General features: G+C 37.4%; 2 protein-coding genes across 8 annotated transcripts in view; both read left to right on the top strand.

The window, feature by feature from the left end:
- mbnl3 (muscleblind-like splicing regulator 3) overlaps positions 1-13,206 on the top strand; it is a 64,285-nt gene extending 51,079 nt beyond the window's left edge. For 3 of the 7 annotated variants that reach the window (XM_052149383.1, XM_052149389.1, XM_052149387.1), the window contains 2 exons: positions 2,511-2,605; positions 5,827-12,373. In XM_052149383.1, the coding sequence (XP_052005343.1) occupies positions 2,511-2,605; positions 5,827-5,844 (113 nt within the window). In that variant the 3' untranslated portion in view covers positions 5,845-12,373. Of the gene's footprint in view, positions 1-2,510; positions 2,606-5,823; positions 12,374-12,515 lie in introns of those variants that run through there. The other 4 variants (XM_052149386.1, XM_052149390.1, XM_052149384.1 and 1 more) reach the window with 3 other exon arrangements.
- A 4,725-nt stretch (positions 13,207-17,931) lies between these two features.
- Positions 17,932-20,889, top strand: LOC127659528 (ras-related protein Rap-2c). The gene is made up of 3 exons (XM_052149392.1): positions 17,932-18,871; positions 19,210-19,514; positions 20,213-20,889. The coding sequence occupies exons 1-2, from the start codon at positions 18,599-18,601 to the stop codon at positions 19,486-19,488; spliced, it is 552 nt and encodes a 183-aa protein (XP_052005352.1). The 5' UTR covers positions 17,932-18,598; the 3' UTR covers positions 19,489-19,514; positions 20,213-20,889.
- The last annotated feature ends 3,448 nt before the right edge of the window (positions 20,890-24,337 follow it).

Consider the following 24,337-nt stretch of genomic DNA (forward strand, 5'->3'; position numbering starts at 1 on the left):
AACAGATGTCATGTCTTGGATTTAAACTTCATTTGCAAAACCAACATTAGATTTTGTAAGTTCAGTTTTAGATCCATGAATCACTTGAAACTGCCCTCTTCAAATAAATTGATTCAAAGATTAGTTTACGTCATCACTCAAAAATGTTCACGGAAGTCTCCATATGGCATTTTTCATAAATATTTTTTATTTTTTTTGTAATAAATATGCAAATATTACTAGTTATTACTGTGTGCTGATATAGGCATCTTGGTGCATAGAAATTACAATGATTAAATAGCATACTATGTGGAATCAAAAGTGTGGAAAAGAAACTGATTATTTTTTATGGTATATATTAGTTTTACCTGGTTCTAGTTCTTAAATTTAACATTTGAATTTACGGGTGTTTAGTTGAAATAATTGAAAAAAAAAAATTACACTTACAAGCCATTTCAAAGTAAATGCATAAATATCAAGATATAGATCAAATGTCATCAAAAGGCTGAAAATATTTAGAAATAATTTTTAACTATATTGCCCAGCCCTAATGCACACACATGCTCTTTTCCTCTTAGAAAGGCATAAATTACCCCCCTCCACAATATGCATACTATCAGATAAAATATAGAGATTCCCTCAAACAAAACAAAAAACGCAATTACACACATGCACGCACATTTCGAATATATACGGTTATAGCTAGCCAAGTTTAATATGTCCCTATGGTCAAATATTATTGACCTTAATGTAGCTGGGAAGGAACGCCACCAATTCTGTCAACCAGTGAGTGTGCCCGTGTGTGCCTGTGTGCATGTCCGTGTTTTTACATTATTATTTCACATCTGTGATGCACTTGCTGTATTACATATCATGCTGTATTAAGTTGCAGTTGTCCATATAATATGACTTTTAACTCTGTATGGTTCTAAAAGATATTCATAAAATCATATCTAATAAAAAAGTGAATTTACACTGATCAGCCACAACATTAAATCCACCTGCCTAATATGTAGGTCCTCTTCCTGCCGCCAGAACAGCTCTGACCCGTCGAAACATGGAATCCACAAGCCCTCTGAAGGTGTCCTGTGGTATCTGGCACCAAGTCGGTTGGTGAGGTTGGGCCTCCATGGAACGGACTTGTTGGTCCAGCACATCCCATAGATGCTCAATCGGATTGAGATCTGGGGAATTTGGAGGCCAAGTCAAGACCTTGAACTCTTTGTCATGTTCCTCAAACCATTCATGAACAATTTTTGCAGAGTGGCGGGGCACATTATCCTGCTGAAAGAGACCACTGCCATCAGGAAATACCGTTGCCATGAAAGGGTGTACGTGGTCTGCAACAATCTTTAGGTAGGTGGTAAGTGTCAAAGTAACATCCACATGAATGCCAGGACCCAAGGTTTCCCAGCAGAACATTGCCCAGATCATCACATTGCCTCTGCCGGCCTGCCTTCATCCCATAGTGCATCCTGCTGCATTTCTTCCCCAGGTAAACGACGCACACGCACTCGGCCATCCACATGATCTAAAAGAAAGCGTGATTCATCAGACCAGGCCACCTTCTTCCATTGCTCCATTGTGCAGTTCTGACACTCACATGCCCTTTGTAGGCACTTTCGGTGGTGGACAGGGGTCAGCATGGGCACTCTGACCTGTATGTGGCTATGCTCTTCTGTGGGATCGGACCAGACGGGCTAGCCTTCACTCCCTATGCACATCAATGAGCCATGGGCGCCCATGACCCTCTCGCCGGTTCACTGGGTGTCCTTCGTTGGACCACTTTTGGTAGGTACTAATCACTGCATTCTGGGAACACCCCACAAGGCCTGCCATTTTGGAAATGCTTTGTCAAAGTCGCTCAGATACTTACGCTTGACCATTTTTCCATCTTCCAAGACATGAAACTGAAGAACTGACTGTTCACTTGCTGCCTATTATATCCTACCCCTTGACAAGTGCCATTGTAATGAGATAATAAATGTTATTCACTTGTCAGTGGTTTTAATGTTGTGGCTGATCAGTGAAGCTGTTTGTATTATTTAATATCAGGTTATCTCAAAAGAACCCCGTAGAAGTAAAGTGTCATATTATTTTTAAGACAATATGTGGATGGGAATTAATTGCATATTTACATTCCCTCTTTTCATTTCATTTATATTTATCCATGGTCCGACCCCCATCAAAATCTAACTTTTCAGATGTCACTGTCTGATCGAAGTGTATGATTTTGATGACGGCCATGTTTTTATTTTGTCCACTAGAGATTTCTCACTGGTTTTATCTCAGTGTATATGTTATCGGATAAAACTCTCTAAGCTAAAACATAAAGGAATAAAGTGGTATGTTTTTAAGTTCTGTTTGCATGTTTGTCCTTGAGTGAAGACATCATCTTTGCAATACATGAAGACGTAGTTGCCATGACTCAGCCTATTCCTCTGGCATATTATGTCATGGTACTCATAACATTCCTCCTCCCCTTTCACCTTCCCCCTCCCTTGTTTCTTGTCTGACTCGCCTGAAAAAAGTTCCCATGATGCACGGTGCCACCACTTCCACTGTTTCGTCGGCTACGACCCAAGTCACCAATGTTCCTTTTGCTGAATCAGCCACCTCCAACCAGGTTTGCCCCTTCATTTTGGCCTCTCCTTTTTTACAGCTGTAGGCATCCGACTCTGGTCCATAGACAATGATGCTGTTTGTTTAATGAGAAAAAACACTCAATGTCAAAACACTCAATGTCACTTAAATCAAAATGCAACATGTAAAGGTGTGATCTGAGTAAGGAGAATGTTTTCTAATCCAAAATGGTAGGACATGACACCTTGAGTCATTGAGTTCTCTGTGGACCAATGTGGAGCCTCTTAACCTCTTTAGCACAATGTCCCAGTTCCACCAAGTCTGTGTGTGTGTGTTCACATCTCTGTCTTACTGTCTGTTTCTGTATCTTCACTGCTTGTTGGACTTAAACAGCTGCATTTAAAGGGAAACTTCACCTTAAAATGAAAATTGTCATTATTTACTCCTCCTTAAGTCGTTCCAAACCTTTTTTACATTTTTAAGAATCTTCACATAGTACTTTTCCATATAACAGCATTTTTAGTGACCGTGTCTTTCAAGCTCCAAGAACACCATTAAAACACCTTAAAAGTAGTCTAAACAACTTGTACGCTATAATACTAATTCCCTCCAGTGAGTTGTTAACTCGAGAACCGGATCAGTCTGAATCGTTCGTTTGAAACCGTTCTTTTTAATGAACCATTGTATCCTATTCACTAATCAGAAAAGAACCGTCACATAAAAAAAAGATTCGGACTGATCCAGTTACAAACACATTGGAGGGGAAAGTTATCAGTTAAAAAGATTTTGAATATAGCGTATATAAGGACTACAGTAATTATATGATGTTTTTACACCCTTTTTGGAGCTTGACCGATGTGGTCACAATGAAGTGTTGTTGTATCGAAAAAGCTGTGTGAATATTTTTTAAAATCGTCCTTTTGTGTTTTACAAAAAGACAGAACCATACAGGTTTGGAATAACATAATGGTGAGAGATTAATGACAGAATGTTACATTTTGGGTGAACAGTTCCTTTAAATGTTTCATTGTCATTCCTTTCCCCCTCACCATGTTTTAAGAATTTCACACAGGAGCAAGTAGGTCATGTGGCTCACATCAGAGTGAGATGGTATACTTGTCCTCTGCATTTTTTTCTGTGAATAGGATGTGGGTGTCTGTTTCAGATGACAGGTCTCTGAATTCAGTTTTTGTTTGTCCTTCCTCCATTGTCTTATATTTACCTTCAAACATAATGTGAGGAAACAGATAGTTCGCCGTTTGGTCGGTTTAGTAAATGTGTCCTGCACTTAAAGGGATAGTTCCCTCAAAAATGTCAATTCTGTCATCATTTACTCACCTTCTTATTGTTCCAAACCCGTATGACTTTCTTTCTTCCATGAAAAACAAAGGGAGATGTTTAGCAATATATTAGTCTCAGTCACCATTAACTTTTTTTGCATCTTTTTTTCCATACAATGAAAGTGAATGGTGATTGAGGCTAACATTCTGCCTGACATCTTCTATTATGAATCTCCGTCCGTGTTCTAGCGAAGAAAGAAACTCATAGGGGTTTGGAACAACTTGTGGGTAAATAAATTACAGAATTTTACATTTTTGGTGAACTTTCAATTTAAAGAAAATTATAGACGAGCTACAAGCTTTCATTAACCAAAGATTAGGTCAATATTTCCTGTTTGCATTTTTTTTGTTTATTTTTTTATAGCTGCAGTACATTGTGGATTGAGCATACTGCTAGATTGCAAATATGTTCATTTTGGTTCTTCAGATATTTTTGAATGTAATCATAAATTTAGATTGCCCAATAATGTTGTGCAGACCTGATGTGTCAGCATTAGTTTCCTGCTTCACTTGCTTTTATGCTGAAATACGTCCTGCAAAACTACAACTATGGAATTGCAGGTTTGTGCCTGCTGTCTGAAGATAACTGATACACACTGCCTGGTCAAAAAAAAATTGCATTCTCTAATATTTCGTTGGACCTCATTTAGCATTGGCATTGGCTCGTGGCATTGTATTGACAACCTTATGCAACATCACAACATTTATTTTCATCCAGAGCCGCGATCTTGTATTGATGACGGACTATTGCTAGTCAAACAACTCGGTGAAGTCTTCTCCAGCACATCCCAAAGAATTTCAATGGGGTTAAGGCCAATTCCTCGTGCTCCCTGAGCCACTCTTTCATAATTTGAGCCAGTGAATCTTGGCATTGTTGTCCTGGAATATGCTCATACTGTCAGGGAAGAAAAAAATCCATTGATGGGATAACTTGGTCATTCAGTACATTCAGGTAGTCAGCTGACTTCATTTTACTGCCACATAATGTTGCTGAGCCTCGACCTGACCAACAGAAGCAACCCTAGATAATAAAACTGCCTCCAGAAGCTTGGACAGTGTGCACTATGCATCGCTTTGGAATAGGGTAAATCTGGACTCATCAGACCACATGACATTTTTCCATTGCTCCACAGTCCAATCTTTATGCTCCCTAACATATTGAATTAGTTTTTTCGATTAGCCTCACTAACAAGTGACTTTCTTGTGGCTACACAGCTGTTTAGTCCCAATCCTGTAAGTTCTCGTTGAAATGCACATGTTGAAATTATCTATTTTAACTATTAATCATAGCCGTGCGTTCTACTGTCGATTTTATGCAATGTGACTTCAAGCGTTTTAATGATCTCCGATCACGATCATTCAAGATTTGTTTCTGACCACATTACTTCCACGAAGCTGACAGGTCACCACTATCATTCCAGGTTGCAATAATGAGTTGGACAGTTCTTAACCCAATACAGGTGATTTCAGCAATCTCCTTAGATGTTGTTTTTGCTTGATGCAGGCCAATAATTTGCCCCTTCTGAAACACAGTATCATGTTTTCAACGACCATGGGATAAATCTTCCAACAGGGTTGTTTAAGAAATGAGAAGCTACACACTGCATCAGTTAGGGTTAAAAGAATTGTTACTAGCTGAAACATGTTAATCACTGCAATAATGATCCAGTCATAGGCTGATTTATTCTGCTTATTTAAATCCAAATGGTGACTTTTGGCCAGGCAGTGTATTATGTGATAATATTGTACAATATTTATTAATTCCCTTTTAATTCCTTTTCCCGTTTTTTAAATGAACTGCAGGTTTGATGTTTAAATAGATAAGTGTACTCTGTTTCACTCATTTGCCTTTGCATATAGGGTGTTTGACCATAAGAGGTTCACCTCCCTTATTTCGGCCGTGTTTGTCCCTGTCTTCCAGTAGACGCTGCCGAGGTACTGAGCGCTGACCCTGTTGACCTTCAGTGCGTTCCCATGGAGGCCCATTTCTGCCCAGTTCCTAAACTCCTTGTTGCCGCACCCATGACGCTGAATCCAGTAAGCATCTCCCGCAATCCCAGTTAAGATGCCAACAACCCAATTAGACCCATCACTCATGCAACATGCCCAAACACAGAAAAATGAATGCAACAAACGTGTGCCTAATCAGTATGTCCTTAACGGGCAATACATTCATACATCCTCATATCAAAGACTCCCACTTAATTTGAAGTCAACAGAGGTTTGTTGATATTGAAACAGGCAATACTTAAGCTTGGACCTACAACTGTTAAAGGAAGCATGCCATCTTGATGCAAAGAGACGTAAGGACCGTGCAAATGATGAATCAGGAGAAGAGCGCTCTTGTAACTCATAGCCATACGAATAGATGCAAACCAATTAGTTGAGAAGATTGAATCTTTTGGAGGTGAACATTAAATTTAGGATTGTGCTTATTCCATGCACGGTAAACAGTGAAGCCGAGCCAGAGCATCAGCAGACCGAAAATGTTTCTTCGTCATTGAATGTGATAACTGTGTATCTACCCAGAGCCCATGCAAGAGAGAGAGTATGAGAGCTCCACTCGCTTATGATATTTTAGATAGTGGTGGTGGTACTTTGATTTCTATCCAATTTAATTCTAATTGTTCTAATGAATGTGGCACGTTTTATTTCATGTTTACATTTCAAAATTTAGAAAAAAAGATTGTTATTTGAAAATTATCAATGCTTTTGTAAGATAACCTGTTCATGATACTGTATAACTGAGTTTTAAAATGTCGTTGTCTGTGCCTTTGAGTTACAAGTGTGTGAACGTCTTTTTTCCCAATTCTTCTGTACTCGACATTTTATTATAGACTAAGAAGGTATACCTGTGAAGCCTTTCAGAATGTGTTGTTCCACCGTGTACATAGAGATGTGTGTTGTTGTTGAGTGATCTCCTTTATATTGGTCTCATGAAAAAGAGTATTATTTAAAACCTGGTGACTTAAGTGTTATAATCCATGCCTGAAGTATCTCACCTCGCATTTCAAACACCACATTGAGATTGGTTCACATACTCGTACCTCCATTTTTAAAGTAGAACTGCATTAAGCAGACAAAATATGAGCACTTGTGGTTGTACAGTGTGATGCGCACTTAAATGCAATGTCTGATTGCAGGTCTTCTGATGTATAAGATGTCTCATTGAGGATTTAAAACTGGACTAAGATTTTGTTATTATTATTTATTCCAGATGAAGCTCTAAGTCAAAACTGACCTAGCAAATACTCCTTATCTTTCGTTTGATGTCCTGGATATTCAAGTACTATAAAAATAGTCAGGTTTATTTGCTTTCCTATTACCTTATGCTTCCTTTTGTAGACAAACCCTTTATGATGGTGACACCATCTCTGCCAAAATCCATGCCCTGCCTCACCTGCTGTGTAACAGTCTGTTCGTCTCCACTTTTCCAAACTTGTTCAGCCATGTTTTGTGCATCCCAAAGTACCACGAGATCTTGGAGCACTCCATTTTCAATGTCAGTTAGCTGCCAAAATGGTTCTCAAACTGCTTGACTAGCTGGATGTTACCATTTTAAACCAATTTAAAATCATTATTTACTCACTCTCACTTTATTTCTTCCACACAAAAGATGTTAGACATAATGTCAGGTTCATTCTCATTATCATTGTATTGCAAAAGATGCAATGAATGTAAATGGTAACTACGGCTAACATTCTGCCAAACCTCTCCTTTTGTGTTCCACAGAAGAAAGAAAGCCACATGTGTTTGGAAAAACATGGGGTGAGTGAGTGATGACAGACTTTGTATTTTTATGTGAACTATCCCTTTAAATTATTGATCACTCATACATGTTGTGGTGGCATCATCAAAATTACTATTAATGCAAATAACTTGAAACCTGATTTGAATACGATTTCCCATTAGTTTACTGTATATAGCACCACGTGTGCTTCCCTACATGAACATGTCAAGTGCACTGTTTTTGTGCCATTGACTCTCACACAGAGGTCACTCAGTGCCAATCACTGGAGAACGTTCAGACTGTATGACATGCCAATGTCAAGAGCCAGATTGTGTTGAATTGCAATATTGCTCTCCCAAAAGAGCAAATGTGTTCTACCCAAGCAACAAATGTAAACCCCTTCGAGCAAGCTATTATCTTATTGAAACATCTGTTATTGCTACCTTTCATTAGGCGATGCAATTGGGAAATTGACAATGGGGCAGTTTTCAGCAGCTGTTTTTAATTACTGCATAAGTCGACGATGTGTGACCAAGAGTCTCTATTAGATTATTGCTGTAATACATTATTGATAGTTGTCCATAGATGAAACATGAAAAATGTGATATCAGACAGACTATACACCAAGGCCTGCAATCCATAAGGGCAGTACTGGAGATCTTTCCTCCCTGCTGAAAAAGATGCTTTGCCCTGGCTGGTCTGTTGGCTGGTTTTAGAGGGATTTTGGGTGCTTTTCAGGTAGTTATGCAGGACAAGCATACTAGCTTGGGCTGGTTTAAGTTGTTTTTTAGTTTGTTTGTTTTTCAGCAGGACCCATTTAGAATATAATGGGGTTGGCTGATTTAAATTTTTTTTCTAATTTAAGTTTTTGTGTTTGTTGCGTTTTTGAAACATGTCTGTTTAGAGTTTTGAACAGGTTGGAATCACTGATTGTGTCCTTACTTTCACAAGTCGGCAGACTCTAAAATGCAAGGGCGTAGATGACAGTGTGACATCTGAATATTACTCGTTTGGAGTGCGAGCACAAAGCTGTGGCTCTCATTTGGAAATGTGACAGTTTAAGGAAAAGAAATTGGTTAGTTTCATACTGAGTACTTAAAATAAAAAGGCCCTCATCAGCCAAAGGTTCATTTACAAGACATCGTTGCCCTGAATTGGGCTTTTACATGCATATATGAATGTGACATTTATGACAGAGAGAATGTCACGAGAGGTTTTGGATGCCTCGCCATTTCTCTCGATTGAAACTACAACCTTTTGCAACATATCAAGGAAGAGAAAGCCTCTTCATGCCATCCACTGTTGATGTACAAAACAGACAGGAGTCAGAATAATACAAATTAATCAAGGACCCAACTGTTGTCTCTTTAGAGACAGCTATGATTTCTCGGAGTTTTGACAGCATAGACCCTCAGAAAGAGCCATAAATATGATTTCTCTATGATAAATTGGTCTAAAAACACCATTGTCATCTATTCAGCTAGTTTAATGGTGGACTGCACACATATCTAAGCCAAACACAAATTATATATTATACAATAGTGATGTAAACCATGAAAAATATTGCTTTTCTTGGTGGTCAATACAAAATCAGAGAAAGATGATATACTGTATTATAACTGTATTGTACACATCTCTGTATAATGTTCACGTGTTTTAGGATTATTTTAGGAAAACCCGGGGCAATTTATGTGGATTTACTTAGGAGCAAATCTCAACTGTTTTTTTTTGTAATTAAGTTCCATTGCCCAGCCAAGGTGTAGAACTTTCTCTCTCTCTCTCTCTCTCTCTCTCTCTCTCTCTCTCTCTATCGATCTCTCTATCTCTCTGTCATATAAAGAATTATGCCTTCTCCAACTGCAATCCAGCTGGAATCAACTAAATACTTGATTAAGAAAAAACGATGTGCCTCATCGGGGGCTTTACCATTTTAAGAACTCACTTTTTAAGAAGTGTGCATACCTACATAATGTAGTAGTTAGCCTGAATAATCTATGTGTATGTATTACAGACACATTATCCTCTTAGTTTTTATAAACACACATTAATGACCTTCGTAATAATACCTGTTTTAAATATATCCTCACAAATTCAGTCATGTTATGGCGTGTTTTGAGCTGCTGTCAGTGGTAGGCTGGTTAGTTTGAGTTTGATCATTATCGTTTCTTGGTTACTTTACATCGTAAGGTCTCTCATCGCATGAAATTCAAATAATCTGAAAAATCGACATCATAGTTTGTGCAGTTAGTGGTTTAAGATTTAAAAAAATACTTAATCTATATATCTATATATCTATACACGTTTGTATGTATTACAATGATAGATTCATTGTTACCTATGATAGTAAGTTCTTGTTGCTATGGCAACAAAACTACAACATGGCTACCTTTGTATATCTTAATTGTGAATTTTTTCACACTTCAAGTGAAATAATGTACAACGTTAACTTATTCAGAAAGGGAATGTGTTCTTAAATTGTCTTGGAAATAAAGATGATTGACTATTTTGTAAAGAAATATATACAGTATACAGGATAGTATATATACATGTATGTATACAGACTTGTGAGATACTTGTCCAAAGGCCCTTTGGAGACATCATATGTTATTTCTGTTATAATAATTATTTTTCTATTGGGGTTGTTGATCACTTTTAGATAAGTAAACAGCATCTGAGCTTTTGAAATAATCTGATGGATTAGGGGAAAAGAGACTGTGTAGTCTCATATTTGGGTTTAAATGAATACACTCAGTCACCATTATATTGGAAAGGGCTGGAGATGCATTATTACTGTGTCAGCAATGGTGGATTACAAAAAAAGAGGCAGTTTTTATAAATAACGCAACCCCATGATGTCAGAAACAAAAGGACAGTATGAGCCATAGCCCCATAGTCCCCTTCTGGCCCACCCAGACTGCACCCCAGCTGTGCTGGGACCTGATGACTCGAGTCACCCCCATTGGTGTACGAATGTGTGTTATTCACCTTGTTTGCACTTATGTACATAACTGAGTCAAAATATTCAGAAGTTATTTTGAATATACATAGATAAATAAAGATATATATGTGTGTGTTTGTGTGTAGAAGAGCAGATTCAAATCAAATGACTGTATTGTTCGGAATACAGGTATAAACAGTTATCCTTTTAAAGGTTTGTCAAAGAGAGAGAGAGATGCTGTTTTGGGGTGTCGAGGAATTTGTTGTTTGTTCTGTTTGCTTATGCCCTCATTCATAATAAAGCATGTTATTGCTTGCTGACAAAAAGAGAAGAAATTATGTCAAAAAAGGCTTTGTACTTTTGCATAGCGTATAAAAGCGCATTGAGCTGAGCGCTGTGCCTGCTTATATCTGATCCTGAGGTGTGCTTGTGTAGGAGATGTAGAGACACATGCCGATATTCATGCTATGTATTTCTGTGTCTACCTCTCCTATATGTACTTTAAAGAATGTGTCCAGAAACCAAAGAATGGCCAACTTGTTTCCTTTTTACCTCTTTACAGATTGTGAGTTTCAGATAGTATGGTTGACAATTTTTTTCCTGTAGCCACATAATGAAAAGGGGGTATAATCGTGCTCTGCCCTCCACAGGACGACAAGGAGAGCTGCACTGGGCACTTCAACACATAATTGATTGCCATACAGAGCCTTTAAACTTCAGGAACAGATTGTAGCAGGAAAGCATTGCTACAGGTTATACACAACATTGACTTTCAGTTTGGTTTGGTTGTTGACTAACATTTTCCATTCTTGTGCATTCACCAAGAACATCAAATAAATCTGAAAATCTCACAGGATTTCCTCAATCCAAATCATGGTTGCTTCACAATCAGATGTGAAATCACCAGACAAACCCCTCTGTTGAAGAAAACTTGTACATTCTATGCTCTAGTTTGCTTTGGAAGCCAATAATTTTGTTGCCATGGCACTTGCCCTAATAGTGAGGGAGAGACTGAGTCTTTGTAGATTATTGCATATAGACGCACCTTTGGACCAGTTGAAAATGGTCCTCAGCCTTTTGACTGTAAAGCTGAGGTAGCACTTAGAACTTAGCTTAGATTTAGAACTAATTGTCCCAACTTGCATACAGAAAGTGAATGCAAACACAGGACACTCCTTTTACCACTGTGCTTGACAGAGAAAAATCAACAAACACTCTTCTGCTGTCCATTTTCCTGTGCCTAAACATTCTGTGATGTGAAAGGACTGATCCTTTAAAGAAAGCCATTGAGGTTAGACTTCCACCTAACTGTGCCCTACATTCAGTCCCTTCATGTTCATATATGTGAGTGGAACACTTACGTCAATGGTTCATGTTAATGTATAGAAGTCACTGAGACTGGAACATCACATTAATGTTGTACAAAGTTGTATAGTTTAAAATAAAATCACTCATTGATGCAGAGGTTAAGTCCCTTTAAAGGCACCAGCAGAAGTTTGGTGACAAATGCTGATGTCTGCATAAATGCTATTGTGTGTGTGGAACAGTTCAAAGAATGTCTACATTGTTTCAAAGCCATATGTAATAGATTCCTCTCTCTCCCACTGTAGGACAAGGTACAACTGAATGCTTTGACTCTTTATATGAAATGCTTCTCTTTCTATTTAGCTTATTGTGCTTGTATGTGCTCAAGAACCGTGCTTCTTGTCAATCCTTTTGCGATATATAAATGTATGGAATATAGACATACTTAAGACTTCTGTTCTTTTTGTTTGACATTTTAATAAAGCAGTTAAAAGGCTATTTGTGGCTGCCATATTTGTTTTTTTTCTGGTTGTTGAAAAAGCAAGTTAGTTCTATCCAAATGCAGAGAAATTATGAAAACAAATCATTGGTTTAAAGAATTAACATATGTATATTTGACATCTTTCTAAATTGCCTTTAGCCTCCTTGCTAGCGCACCCTCCTCCCATGCCAGAGACGCCTGTTCGAGTCCCGTATGGAGCTGGTAGAACAGGAGCATCGCAATGGTGCCGTGACCCGGATGGAAGTGAGGTTTAGGGGGGTGAGTGTAATGGTGGCCAGCAGATAGGTAGCTGTGCAATGTGTATAAGCCTTACTCTCCTGACCTCAAGAGGTGCACTAGTGACTGGCTATAGCCTTTAGCCTCCTTGTTAGCGCACCCTCCAGAGGAGTCCCCCTGTTCGAGTCCCGTACGGAGCAGGTAGAACAGGAGCATCACAATGGTAACATAACCCGGATGGGAGTGGAAAAAATAAGCTTCTCATTTCTGCCTTTAAACCCTCAAAACATTATCCCTATTCACTTTCATTTTAAGTCTCTCACTACAACCTCGATTTTTGCTTTTTTTGTTTAAAGAAAATTAGGGAAGAGACAAAATAATTTTTTGTGGCAGTCAACATTATGCCACAAATGCTGTTGATTGAGCTTAACGTGTATTGAACCCAGAATAGCGGACAATATCTTTTTTCTACCAACAATTATTGTAATGTGATTTTAGAAAGTAGATTGAAAATTGTATATATTTTTTTCTTACCTTTTTCCTCTTAAATATTCTGTGGCCCCCTAAGAACCCCTTTCTTGCCTCCTGGAGGTCCCCGCACCTCAGTTTGAAAAGCTCTGTATAATATATGTCACAACTTTAGTTTCCTTCTTATTTGAGGTGCTGGTCAATATGTCATTAAAGGTAAATCTTTTGCAAAACTCAAGAGCTTGTAGATTTTAATTTGACAACTTGTACAATACATATTTGTGCTTGTAAGATGAAAATTACACTCACAGTCCTGATGCGAAAACTTGTCAAATAAAAATCTGAAGTTGAATGCTGCAATCTGCACCCACAGACAATAATTCAAAGCTTGTGTTTTGAAAACAAAGTTGCAGACAAATAGTCACAAATGTGTAAAGCGCTGTTCATATGAATTCAACGACAGACACAAACTCATATTATAGATTTACTATGTCACAGTACAACAACAAATCAGCAGTTACAACCTCTCAAATCTGCCTTGACTCGCCTTGACTTTTGCAACAATTTTTGCGAAAAACCTTTAACAAAACTCACTTGTGCAATTGTGATCAGACTTCCGGTGCTGAGCGGGGACAGTGAAGTCCTGACCAATCACAAGAGCCAGAACGACGGATGCCGTACCTATCAAAACAGATCATGGTACTTAGATGGCTATATACTTTATATAGAATTTAGTGCACATTATAATGTGCATGTAACATCAATTTTCATGCTGCACCTGAATTAGAGATATAGAAATGTGCAATGTGCATCAGTTCCCTTATTTAGATGTCAATATGTGATTTAAATTAAACTGCACATGATCATGGTAATCTCATGATTAAAGCGATTGTGGAATGGTGGTGGCGTAGTGGGCTAAAGCACATAACTGTTAATCAGAAGGTCGCTTGTTCGATCCCCATGGCCACCATCATTGTGTCCTTGAACAAGGCACTTAACTCAAGGTTACTCTGGGGGGTTTGTCCCTGTAATAATTGCACTATAAGTCGCTTTGGATAAAAGCATCTGCTAAATGCATAAATGTAAATGTAAAGCAAGTAATCGTGGTTAGGCCATTATATATCTTATTCTTAAGGCATCAAGGTGTACTTTCTTACTGCTTGATTTTAAGGATTGATCAGCATGGACAGTTTGATAAAATAGTTTAATCAGACCTTCAACTAGAATTACAAATGTATTACTGTCATGTAAAAGACTTAAAATTACCTGAGTTATTCTCAATGGATACGAACAGTCTCATGCACACTGTGCACAATATTATCTTTATTTTACAAGTGGGTTTCTTACACTAATTACAGTAGCATTGCAATTGATAAGTAGGCTACTGTATGACTTCTTTAGATTTAAAAATTGCTAGATAATTTTCAATATTAGCTGCAACATCGAAGTAGAAATATAATAATTAAATAATAAAGGCATGATTTTTAATCTTCTATATAGTCAGCTAGCGTGATTAATATAGTTATCCATTCATGTGAAAATGAGAAGAATTATTGGAAAGAATAACATTCAAGGTGCTGTGTGTTTCAAATTTAAACATTTAAATAATACAGAAGGTAAATAAATGTCAGAAAATGACTGAAATACAGCATAACGCTGCACCCTGACAATTTAACCCATTTGTGCCCAAATTTTTCTGAATGGTTTCATGCATATAGTCATGTTACTAGTGTCCTATATGAACATGTTCTGCATTTATTTTCCCAAGTTTTTTTTCTTCTTGAAAATCATATTTGAATGTGCAAATATGTTTTATGCATGCCTTCAATGTCAAATTTGTATAGGAGGAGAACATTTGGCATCTTTCTCAAAATAACTGCTTTCAACAGATCAATCTTTATTCATAAACAAATGTATTATGTGCAAAAGTATAAAGAAATTCACTGCAAACCCAAAAAAGCTGCTTCTAGCTTATAATCTCTTGAATTTGAAAATAAATTATTAAAATGTCGTAATTATCTTGAATAAATGGGGATTTAAACCGTCATCAACAAACCCATTTACTTAAAGTGGTGGAACATAGTGCAGAACAAAGTGCAGACATTAAGTTGCCCTAACAGGGCATTGTGTATCAAAAAGTTAAATGAAAATAAATATAATTAATGCATTAACTCCCATGGCGCTGGAGAAAACTCTGAGCAACCAGCCTTTGGAAGGAGAGGAGATCTCTGTCTCCCTCTTTACTTGACTGGTATGAATGAATGAAATAATTAATTTTCAATGGGTGGGTTTTGAATGAATTAAATAATTAATAAATACATGTTTTGTTTTTGTGTCATGCCACCTAACATAGACCCCATCCTTCCAACCTGCCACCCCTGCAGCCTCACCTCCCACTTCCCATTACACCTCCATGTACCTCTAATAACACCAGGCATTGACCATAGCACTGTTGAGTGCCCAGCTGTAGCATGGCCACCACCACTTCTTTGATCGGATGCCAATCTGGTAACGGTTTACACATTGGTCATGCAGGTCAACACCTCCCATATGTGCATTTCAGTCTTTATACTGTGGGTGATTTCATAAAATAATGTAAATGTAAACTCTTTACTTGTCTGAATTTCAACTTTATAATGGAATCATAAGCTACTAGTCATAAAAAGTATTAGGATCCTTGACCGATTACAATGAAACACATCCAAACTGGATGAAGGGGTCTCAATATGTTGCCCCTTACAGGACATAATATCATAAAAGTTTGAAAAAGATCAATTACAGCAATTAATCCCATGCTTTAAGTTATGTTTAGGTGGAATATTATAAAAGTATAAAGTACTAAAAAAGACCTATAACCTTGATTTATTAACCTATTAACACAGTAAACCCCATTTCCCAGTGATATATGTACTTACAAGGTATTTGCCCACCAGCAACTATTGTTGCCGCTTGGACTTTTGACTAAGTATACAAGACACTATAGATCTCTTGTAATATTTGTTTTGTTTGGGTGATTCTAGAGACCTTCATGATTATGTAGATTTATATATGTAAAAAAAAAAAAATACTTAGTAGTAACATGAAAATGACCTTTTATTGGGAGGGTTTGACTTTGCCATGCTTCCTGGAAGAAGGGGTAGGAAGTTGACAGCATTAGCCTATGTGACAGGAAGGAAGTGAACACCAATGTTTTTTTCTTGAAATCCTTAATTTGGTTGTTTTCTTGCAAGTCATTGAGATATAAACCATGGATAGCATCTAGAAAAATACTTACAAAAGGAAAATGACAACTATACACTGCGGCAACTAGTTGCCGGTTGGCTTAAATGGGTTAAGGATTTGCCAGCTATCGTGTCTCATGTGTTAACAATAATTATTTTATCTGTTTGAACAGTTCTGTGGAGATTTTCTAACGTCACTCTTATACTTATGATATTCTCTTATACCTAACCTCTATTTCATGTTTTCATGGAAATATGGAGCTTGTGGCATGACAGCTGGCTGGATTGTCGCATTCCATGTAGTTTTACTAAATGCAAACATCCTGCAAAAACATTTCTTCAGAGAATTCTCTCAATGCCTTTCTTAAACTTCAAATGTGCGGTCTGTCGGCACCGAATCATTTAATAGTCAAGTTATTTAACTTAACCTGCCACTGCATCAGCCAGCCATAGCCACAGTTGAACTCGTTTTGCCTACAAAAAACTGCACTGGTGCTGTTGCGTGACGTCATCGAATACAAAGATGGTCCGCTTTGATTGGTCCGGCATCAGTCGTTCCAGCTCTTGTGATTGGTCACGACTTCATTGTCCACGCCCATCACCGGAAGTCGGTTCTCTCACATCTTCATTTAAAAGTGCAAAAGTGAGTTTTGTTAATGGTTTTTCGCAAAAGATGTTGCATAAGTCAAGGTGGGAAGATTTGAAGTTGCAGTGGCAGATTTGAGAGGTTGTAACTGCCGATTGCGAAACTGAATTAAAGTACAAATGTAAATATATAATACAAGTTTGTGTCTCTCATTGTATTCATATGAACGACATTTTACACATTTGTGACTATTTGTCTGCAGCTTTGAATTATTGTCTGTGAGTGCAGATTGCAAAATTCAACTTTTCACATCAGTGAAAAGTAAGTGTAAGTTTAAACTTACAAGTAAAAATATGCATTGTACAAGCTCTCAAATTAAAATCTACAAGCTCTCGAGTTTTGCAACATAGTATTCATATGTTTAATGGTTTTGTTAATAAGACCAATAATCTTGTAAAATTTCTCCGCCAAATCCCACCCAATAAAATTATGATTATACATAAGAATATAATTCTTTTGAATGTAATGGTGCTCTACATTACTAGCGTTAGCTGGCTAGTGGTTCTCAAAGAGAGGCTGCGCGCACGTCAGGCAACACCTCACATATATAATGCACTTGAATATAATGCTTGTGGAAACTTGCGAGTTTAATGGGTATTTTGTTAATATCATAATCGCATTTCAGTATGAACTCTATACCACCTATTAAACATACATTTAGGTTACCGTATACTTTGCTTTATATATATATATATATATATATATATATATATATATATATATATATATATATATATATATATATATATATATATAATTTTGGAGCCATGATAATTTAAATATCATGTTGGAGGTCTTAAAATACAAAACATTCAAGCCTCCTTCAATTTTTGACCACCGCCGTCGAATTTACCCTGCAAACGTTTACTTCCGCGTTTCAAAACACTGGCTGAGGTCAGAATTGCATACTACAATACTACTTCTGCCAAAGACACATATAGTAGAAGTAGTAAGAGTAGGATGGTTAGTATGCCATTTCGTTCTTAGATCCTGTGTAGAGTGACGTGATTTCCGGCGGATGTTTATTGGTCAGTAAGAAAGAAGCTCCGCTGCGGGGCCGCTGCTGCTGTTTGGGGCCGATATGCTGAGGCGGGCGGAGAGAGAGAGGCCGGGAAAGGCACTAGAGGTGAAAGGACTGTAGGATTCCGAGACGGAGTTGATGATAGCTAGACCAGTATCCCGATTATATTCGTCCGTCGGCCAAAAGCTCTATTAAAGTACGAACGTGCATGTTATATGTGAGGTGTTGCCTGACGCGCGCGCAGCCTCTCTTTGAGAACCACTAGCCAGCTAACGCTAGTAATGTAGAGCTCCATTCACATACGTACGTCAAACATGGACACGACTACACATCAAACTTGTGTATTATATCGCCTTTGTGGCTAACAACTCTTGGCTGAACCGTTTAATATGGAGATAGCTTGCAGACGGAGGGAAGTTTTGGAATTAGCTAGTCACAGCACAATAGTAACCCCGAGGCAACACGCTTCTCGTCTGTTGAATCTGTGACACTGATTTACTGTAACCTGATAAAAGTGCTCCTCAGGTGTTGCTTTGATCTTAAAAACCTCTCGATAAGAAGAGTTGGTTTAATTTAGTATTTTATTTTATGTTTTTTTATGGCTGGTGAGCATAAAAGTTTGCTGTAGCTTAAGCCTGGATCAGATCAAATGAAGGAGTACAAGGTAGTTGTGCTGGGCAGCGGCGGCGTGGGCAAGTCCGCACTCACGGTCCAGTTTGTGACCGGGACATTCATCGAGAAATATGACCCGACTATCGAGGACTTTTATAGGAAGGAAATCGAGGTGGATTCGTCTCCCTCGGTGCTGGAGATTCTGGACACAGCTGGGACCGAGCAGTTTGCCTCCATGCGAGATCTGTATATTAAAAACGGGCAAGGCTTTATTTTAGTTTACAGCCTGGTCAATCAGCAGTCATTTCAGGTGAGTGATGTACCTATACCAATAAAAGCAAAATAGGCATTTTAATCTTCAATTAGGATATTATTACAACCATAATTATCATAATATCACTACTGCGGTGAGAAAAGCTCTCCACAGTGGGCAATTACTGTGATTTAGGGGTTCAGCAGACCAATTCAAAATTGTAGAATGCAGAAAATCTTAGGTCTGACGATTTAAAAGTATATTATTGCATATATGCAACAGGTTTGGTAATCATATAGTTTATTTAAACACACTTAGTACTTAAAATGTTCTTTTATATGCTTGGTCTGTTTGATTAATCACTACATAAACGCACTTATCCCAATGCTTCACAGGACATTAGACCAATGCGTGACCAGATCGTTCGCGTGAAGCGCTTTGAGAAGGTGCCTCTGATCTTGGTGGGGAATAAAGTGGACCTGGAGTCAGAGCGGGAAGTCTCGGGCTCTGATGGCCGTGCCCTTGCACAAGAGTGGGGCTGCCCCTTCATAGAGACCTCTGCCAAGAGCAAGAGCATGGTGGATGAGTTATTTGCTGAGATTGTAAGGCAGATGAACTACACCTCTTTGCCCGAGAAGCAAGAGCAGTGTTGCACTGCATGTGTTGTGCAATGAGCAAACCAGCCTTATGTTTACTCCAGGTACAAAAGTGCATTCACACTTCTTTGAGTGCAAAATGCTTTATCTTTCACCCAAAACGTACATAATGGCTTCATAATCTTAATTGTTTGTATAAATTGTAGCCCAAATGTAAAAATCTGATCATCTTTAGATGTTCAGTGTACTTCAGCTCAGTTATTACATTTACTTTGCATCTTTGGGAAAAAAAAAATTGTTCCGTGAGAGCGTCCTATCAATAGAAAGAGTGGGGGACAGCAGCTCAAGGCTGATTCAGCTCTGTTATTATTGGATAACACCAAGAATGTGGCATGAAGAATAAAACGGCTTAATCCCAATACTAGTGAGATGATGCATAAAGGGGGCAGAGTTGTCTGGACTAGCAGTCAGGCACATGAAAACAGGGAGAACCCTTGGGAAGAAAGAGGAAAACCTAACATCCTGAATGGATGTGGTGTTCCGGAGAATTTTAGGACTATGTAACATGTAGATGCACCATTTCAGTTGGTTCTTTATATAATGTCTCATTCAGATGTTTTACAGTTTGAAAATTATCTCACTTTCAAACTGATATCATCATTTCCAAGTTCTGGTCAAAAGAATATGCAAATACCAAGCTAAATTGGTCTATATTCAGTCACCGAGAGGACCTGTTGTGCTATTATATAATTAATTGGGGGACTTGCAACTACTGTACATTTCTTGTTTTTGTGTTTTTTAGACGCATCATCCAGATGGATGCTCTTTTGAACCAGTCTCTGATCTTATGAGCCACACCTGTGCCACTGAGCCCCTTGAACTCTGATACTTAAGACATATGGCCAAAGCTTGGCTTTGCTGACCAGAAGTAAATCAATGCAGGGTCTTCAAAATGGAAATCCACTGAGGTCTGGATTGTAGAGCACATTTTCAGTATCTTCAAGTTATCTTTTGGTTACCTGGAAACAAGGCAAGTCAGCGAAAATTGGAGCACAGAAACTTTTGGGAATGGGGGTATGTGTGACAGGGCTATTAATAGCTATTTTCCTTATATAGGGAAAAGGGTTATGATGAGCAGGTCAGCTCAGGGCTGTAATACCCCTGAAGATGCTTCCTTGTAAATGTCCCTGTTTTTCTTTTAACATGTTAAGTTTATCTAATTATAAAGCTTTAACAGCCATTATGCAGGTTTGAGACCTAAATATCTAACATTTCTTTTTTTCAGTTATTTTATTTTTACTACTGTATGTATGCTTTCTCTCATAATACTCTATTTATTAAAGTCTTTAATTACCAAAATAGATACATATTGAATTTTTATATTCTGTTGGCTGTTTTGGCTTTTTGTGACTACAGTATGCATTGTTTCTGACGTACAGCATTTAATGCCTTAAATGATTACAGTCTGAAACCTGTGTTGAGTCAGTCCTTTCTTGTCATCTTTCTTTATTTCCAGGATGCCATAACTCATTCACATCTTTCAGCTTGTTTTTGGCTTGCCTGACAAGTTTTTACCACAACTTTGACATTGTGAAATGCCTGCCACTGTTTCTACAGAATTATCGTTAGGGTTGACAAATAAAGACATTGAGACATCTAAATAAAAAAACACAAATCATTACACGCAATAACTAACAATAGGCTTTTGATGAGGAACTTTTAAATGGCTGGAAGACCGTTATTATCGGTTTCCAACAATTTGTGTTATTGTGATTAAGATCAATGTCTGAAATGTGAGGATTTTATGGTGTGCAACAGAGAGATCTTTAAGAAAGATACTGTTTTCTTGTTTGGTTCTGAAGATGGTTGAAGTTGGTCATTTCCAACTAAAACCTTCCATCAAATTAAGCATCAGTCCATGTATGTGCGCATAGAACTAGTAAACTCTTAGATTGCATAGCACCAGACAATCTATCTGGCATGCATCCTGTATTATTGAAAGGTTGAAATTATGACATGGACAAAATATATATGAATAATGCCCTCATCTTAGCTTTTTAAAATAGGTAATGTTTTGTCAATTCATGTTTTGTGAATCAACTAAAATTCAGTACTTTGTGGCAGAGTTGATCAGAGCACTGTAATGGTGAATTTATTGAATTGCCATTTTTCCAAGATAGTACATTAGTTATTGAGCATTTAGCAGATATGATTTTGTCCCAGCACAGGTTGTGCTTGTAAACTTTGTGATGAAATTTTATTATATTTAGCTGGTGAGAGAAAGAAGTCTATGCATTCCTGAAAGCATTTAAATACAGCTTTAAATATAATAATAGAAAGCTTTGGTTGTCAGATTAAGGAAGTTTGAAACCACAGAGATTATTCCTGTTGCCTAAAGTAGGTGTTCAGGAAATGCTTTGGTCTAGGGGGTGTCCAAAAACACATTGCCTACACCATCAGCTGCAATGTTCAGTGTGGAGATGGGATAATCTGCTGAAATGATATCCATCTCCGCAGCACTAGTAAAAGGCATATCTGTAGTGGCTTCAAGACATGTTTTCTGAATGTCATTGAGTGACCCAGCCGAACTAAGACTTAAAGGAATAGTTCACCCATATATGAAATTTCTCTAAACATTCACTCATTGTCATTCTGTCCCAGAGGTTTATGACTTTATTCTGCAGAATGCAAATGAAAATTTTAGAAGAATATATCAGCTTTGTAGATCTACATTGCAAGTGATTTGACAATTTTTGAAACGCCAAAATACACACAAAGGCAGCTTAAAGGTAATATATACACCTCCAGTGGTTTAATCAATGTCTTCTAAAGCGATCCAATCAGTTTATGGTGAGTAAACGTAAATGTAATTCTTTTTTCACTATAAATCTTGACATCTGCCATCTCCTTGGCGATCATGATTTTGAGCTTGATTACACTTCATAGTATCATCTAGCAGTCTGCATGCATCAAGCCCTAGGATGTGTAATGTACAGTGGAAAAAGAATTTATGTTTTGGTCTGTTCTCACTCAAACTTTTAAGATCATTTCAGACACCATGTATGAAACCACTGTAGTCATATGGTTAATTTTATGCTGCCTTTATATTTTTTGGAGCTTCAGAGATTTGGTTTCTATTCACTCGCATTGTTTGTACATACATAGCTGAGATATTCTTCCAAAAATCTTTGTTTCACATCTGGGATGGAATGAGGGTGAGTATATGATAAGTTTTCATTTTTGGGTGAACTATCCATTTAAAATTTTCAGTTCAAAGAGCTCATTATCCAGTCTGTCGGAGATTTTGAGAATTCATAAAAAGAATAGTGGAACCTATCCAATTCTTGTAAAAGCACATCTATGAAAACTTGAAGCTGTAAATGTAGTTAAAGACGATTTTCTTTGCACTAAATAAAAGGTTTGATTATTATATAAGATTTAATTTGTGAAAAAACAGACTATTTGTCAAAGAGCATAGTGTATTCTTTCTTAGTAAACATTTTTTACAACAAAGACCACAACCCATATGCCACCTCTGACTATGACAACACCATGCATAATATAGTGTCAGGAGTTTTATTTTGAAGGGGTGAACGTTATGAGGAACTTTTTTGTTTATGAGGTGCTTACAGTTTCTTATTTGTTTTTGCTTTAAAGTAAATCCTTTCAAACTGATGCAATGAAAACTTTGTGTAACTGTCGGAACAACATGTTTTGATGATTTGTTTGGCACTGTGACGTCAGATGAAGCTGTGAAGGTAATAATACACTTAAAAGACGTAGGTAAAATGACAAAAATAAGTACCTGCAAGCCAGCTTTATAAACTAGACGCTATTAAATTAACCTGTACCATTACGCAGACATGGTTCTTCAGGTTGGCAAAGGTTCAGTTGTTCCTGATGCAGTGTTTTCCAGAACTGAGAGTTGAAGTGTTTCGTTTTAAAGAATCAATCGCGGAGACACGCAGACCTGATTATCAGTCATGGTGGATAACAACTCCCTAGGCCAAAAGTTTAGCCCCTTTTCCTAACATTTAACTAAAATGCAGTACAGTTTACTTCTTCTTTGGGGTTTTATGGCAGTTGGCATCCGGATTGTTGCATTACTGCCATCTTCTGTTCTACTCTTACCTACAGTCATGGCAGTAGCCAGCTATGAGGTCAACGAGGTCCGGACCTCGGTAATTTTTTCATATTACAAAATAAATTGTAATGCTATGTTCAACTGAATAAAAAAATAAACTCCTTTGAGTGTCTGCATGCATGTATAATTTAGTTTAGACAGTTCAGTGAAGAGTTATTCTTTAGTGTCCGCAAATAGTACAAGGGTGTGATGAAATGGCGCTGAAGCTCCGCAGCGCATTTTTCCGGGCAGAGTAAAAGCGGGACCGGTCTCACTAATCTGATGAACCTGCTCTGCGAATGCGCCGTGCTGTCCCGAGGTTAACAGTGCGTGTTAATATTATTAGCCTACAAAAATATGAAATATTGTATATTAGGGCAATAAAAGTCACTTTTATTTCTACATGTGTTTAGGATATTGTTTTTCATTAAAAATTCCATAGATTATTTTTTATTATTTTTTACAAATTAATTATATACAATAATTACATCTAACCATGGTGATTTATTTATTTTTCCTGTGATTAACATGATTTTACAAATACCATAGTTAAACTCTGGATACTATGCATGAACAAATGGTAGTGTCATAAATGGAACTACAAAGCAGAAATTAACAAAAAAGCCAGGACATGAATTAAGTATGAAGTTATCGATTTTCTCCTTTGTATGCATGTTGAGTTCTAATGAACTTTAATTGAAAAATGGGAATTAAAGTTAGCTTACACTAAGTAACTCTTTGTTCATGTCATTTTGGACTTACAGTGACATCTAGTGGTGTGGATGCAGCATCATTCAAAATCAG

The sequence above is a fragment of the Xyrauchen texanus genome, chromosome 19 (genome assembly GCF_025860055.1).
Source record: "Xyrauchen texanus isolate HMW12.3.18 chromosome 19, RBS_HiC_50CHRs, whole genome shotgun sequence".
NCBI classification, from domain to species: domain Eukaryota; kingdom Metazoa; phylum Chordata; class Actinopteri; order Cypriniformes; family Catostomidae; genus Xyrauchen; species Xyrauchen texanus.

What these genes read in the sequence shown, in the direction of transcription:
- LOC127659528 (XM_052149392.1), top strand. Translation starts at nt 18,599, where the DNA reads ATGAAGGAGTACAAGGTAGTTGTGCTGGGCAGCGGCGGCGTGGGCAAG. An exon ending in TCAATCAGCAGTCATTTCAG is followed by an intron (nt 18,872 to 19,209) that starts GTGAGTGATGTA and finishes AATGCTTCACAG; the next exon opens with GACATTAGACCAATGCGTGA.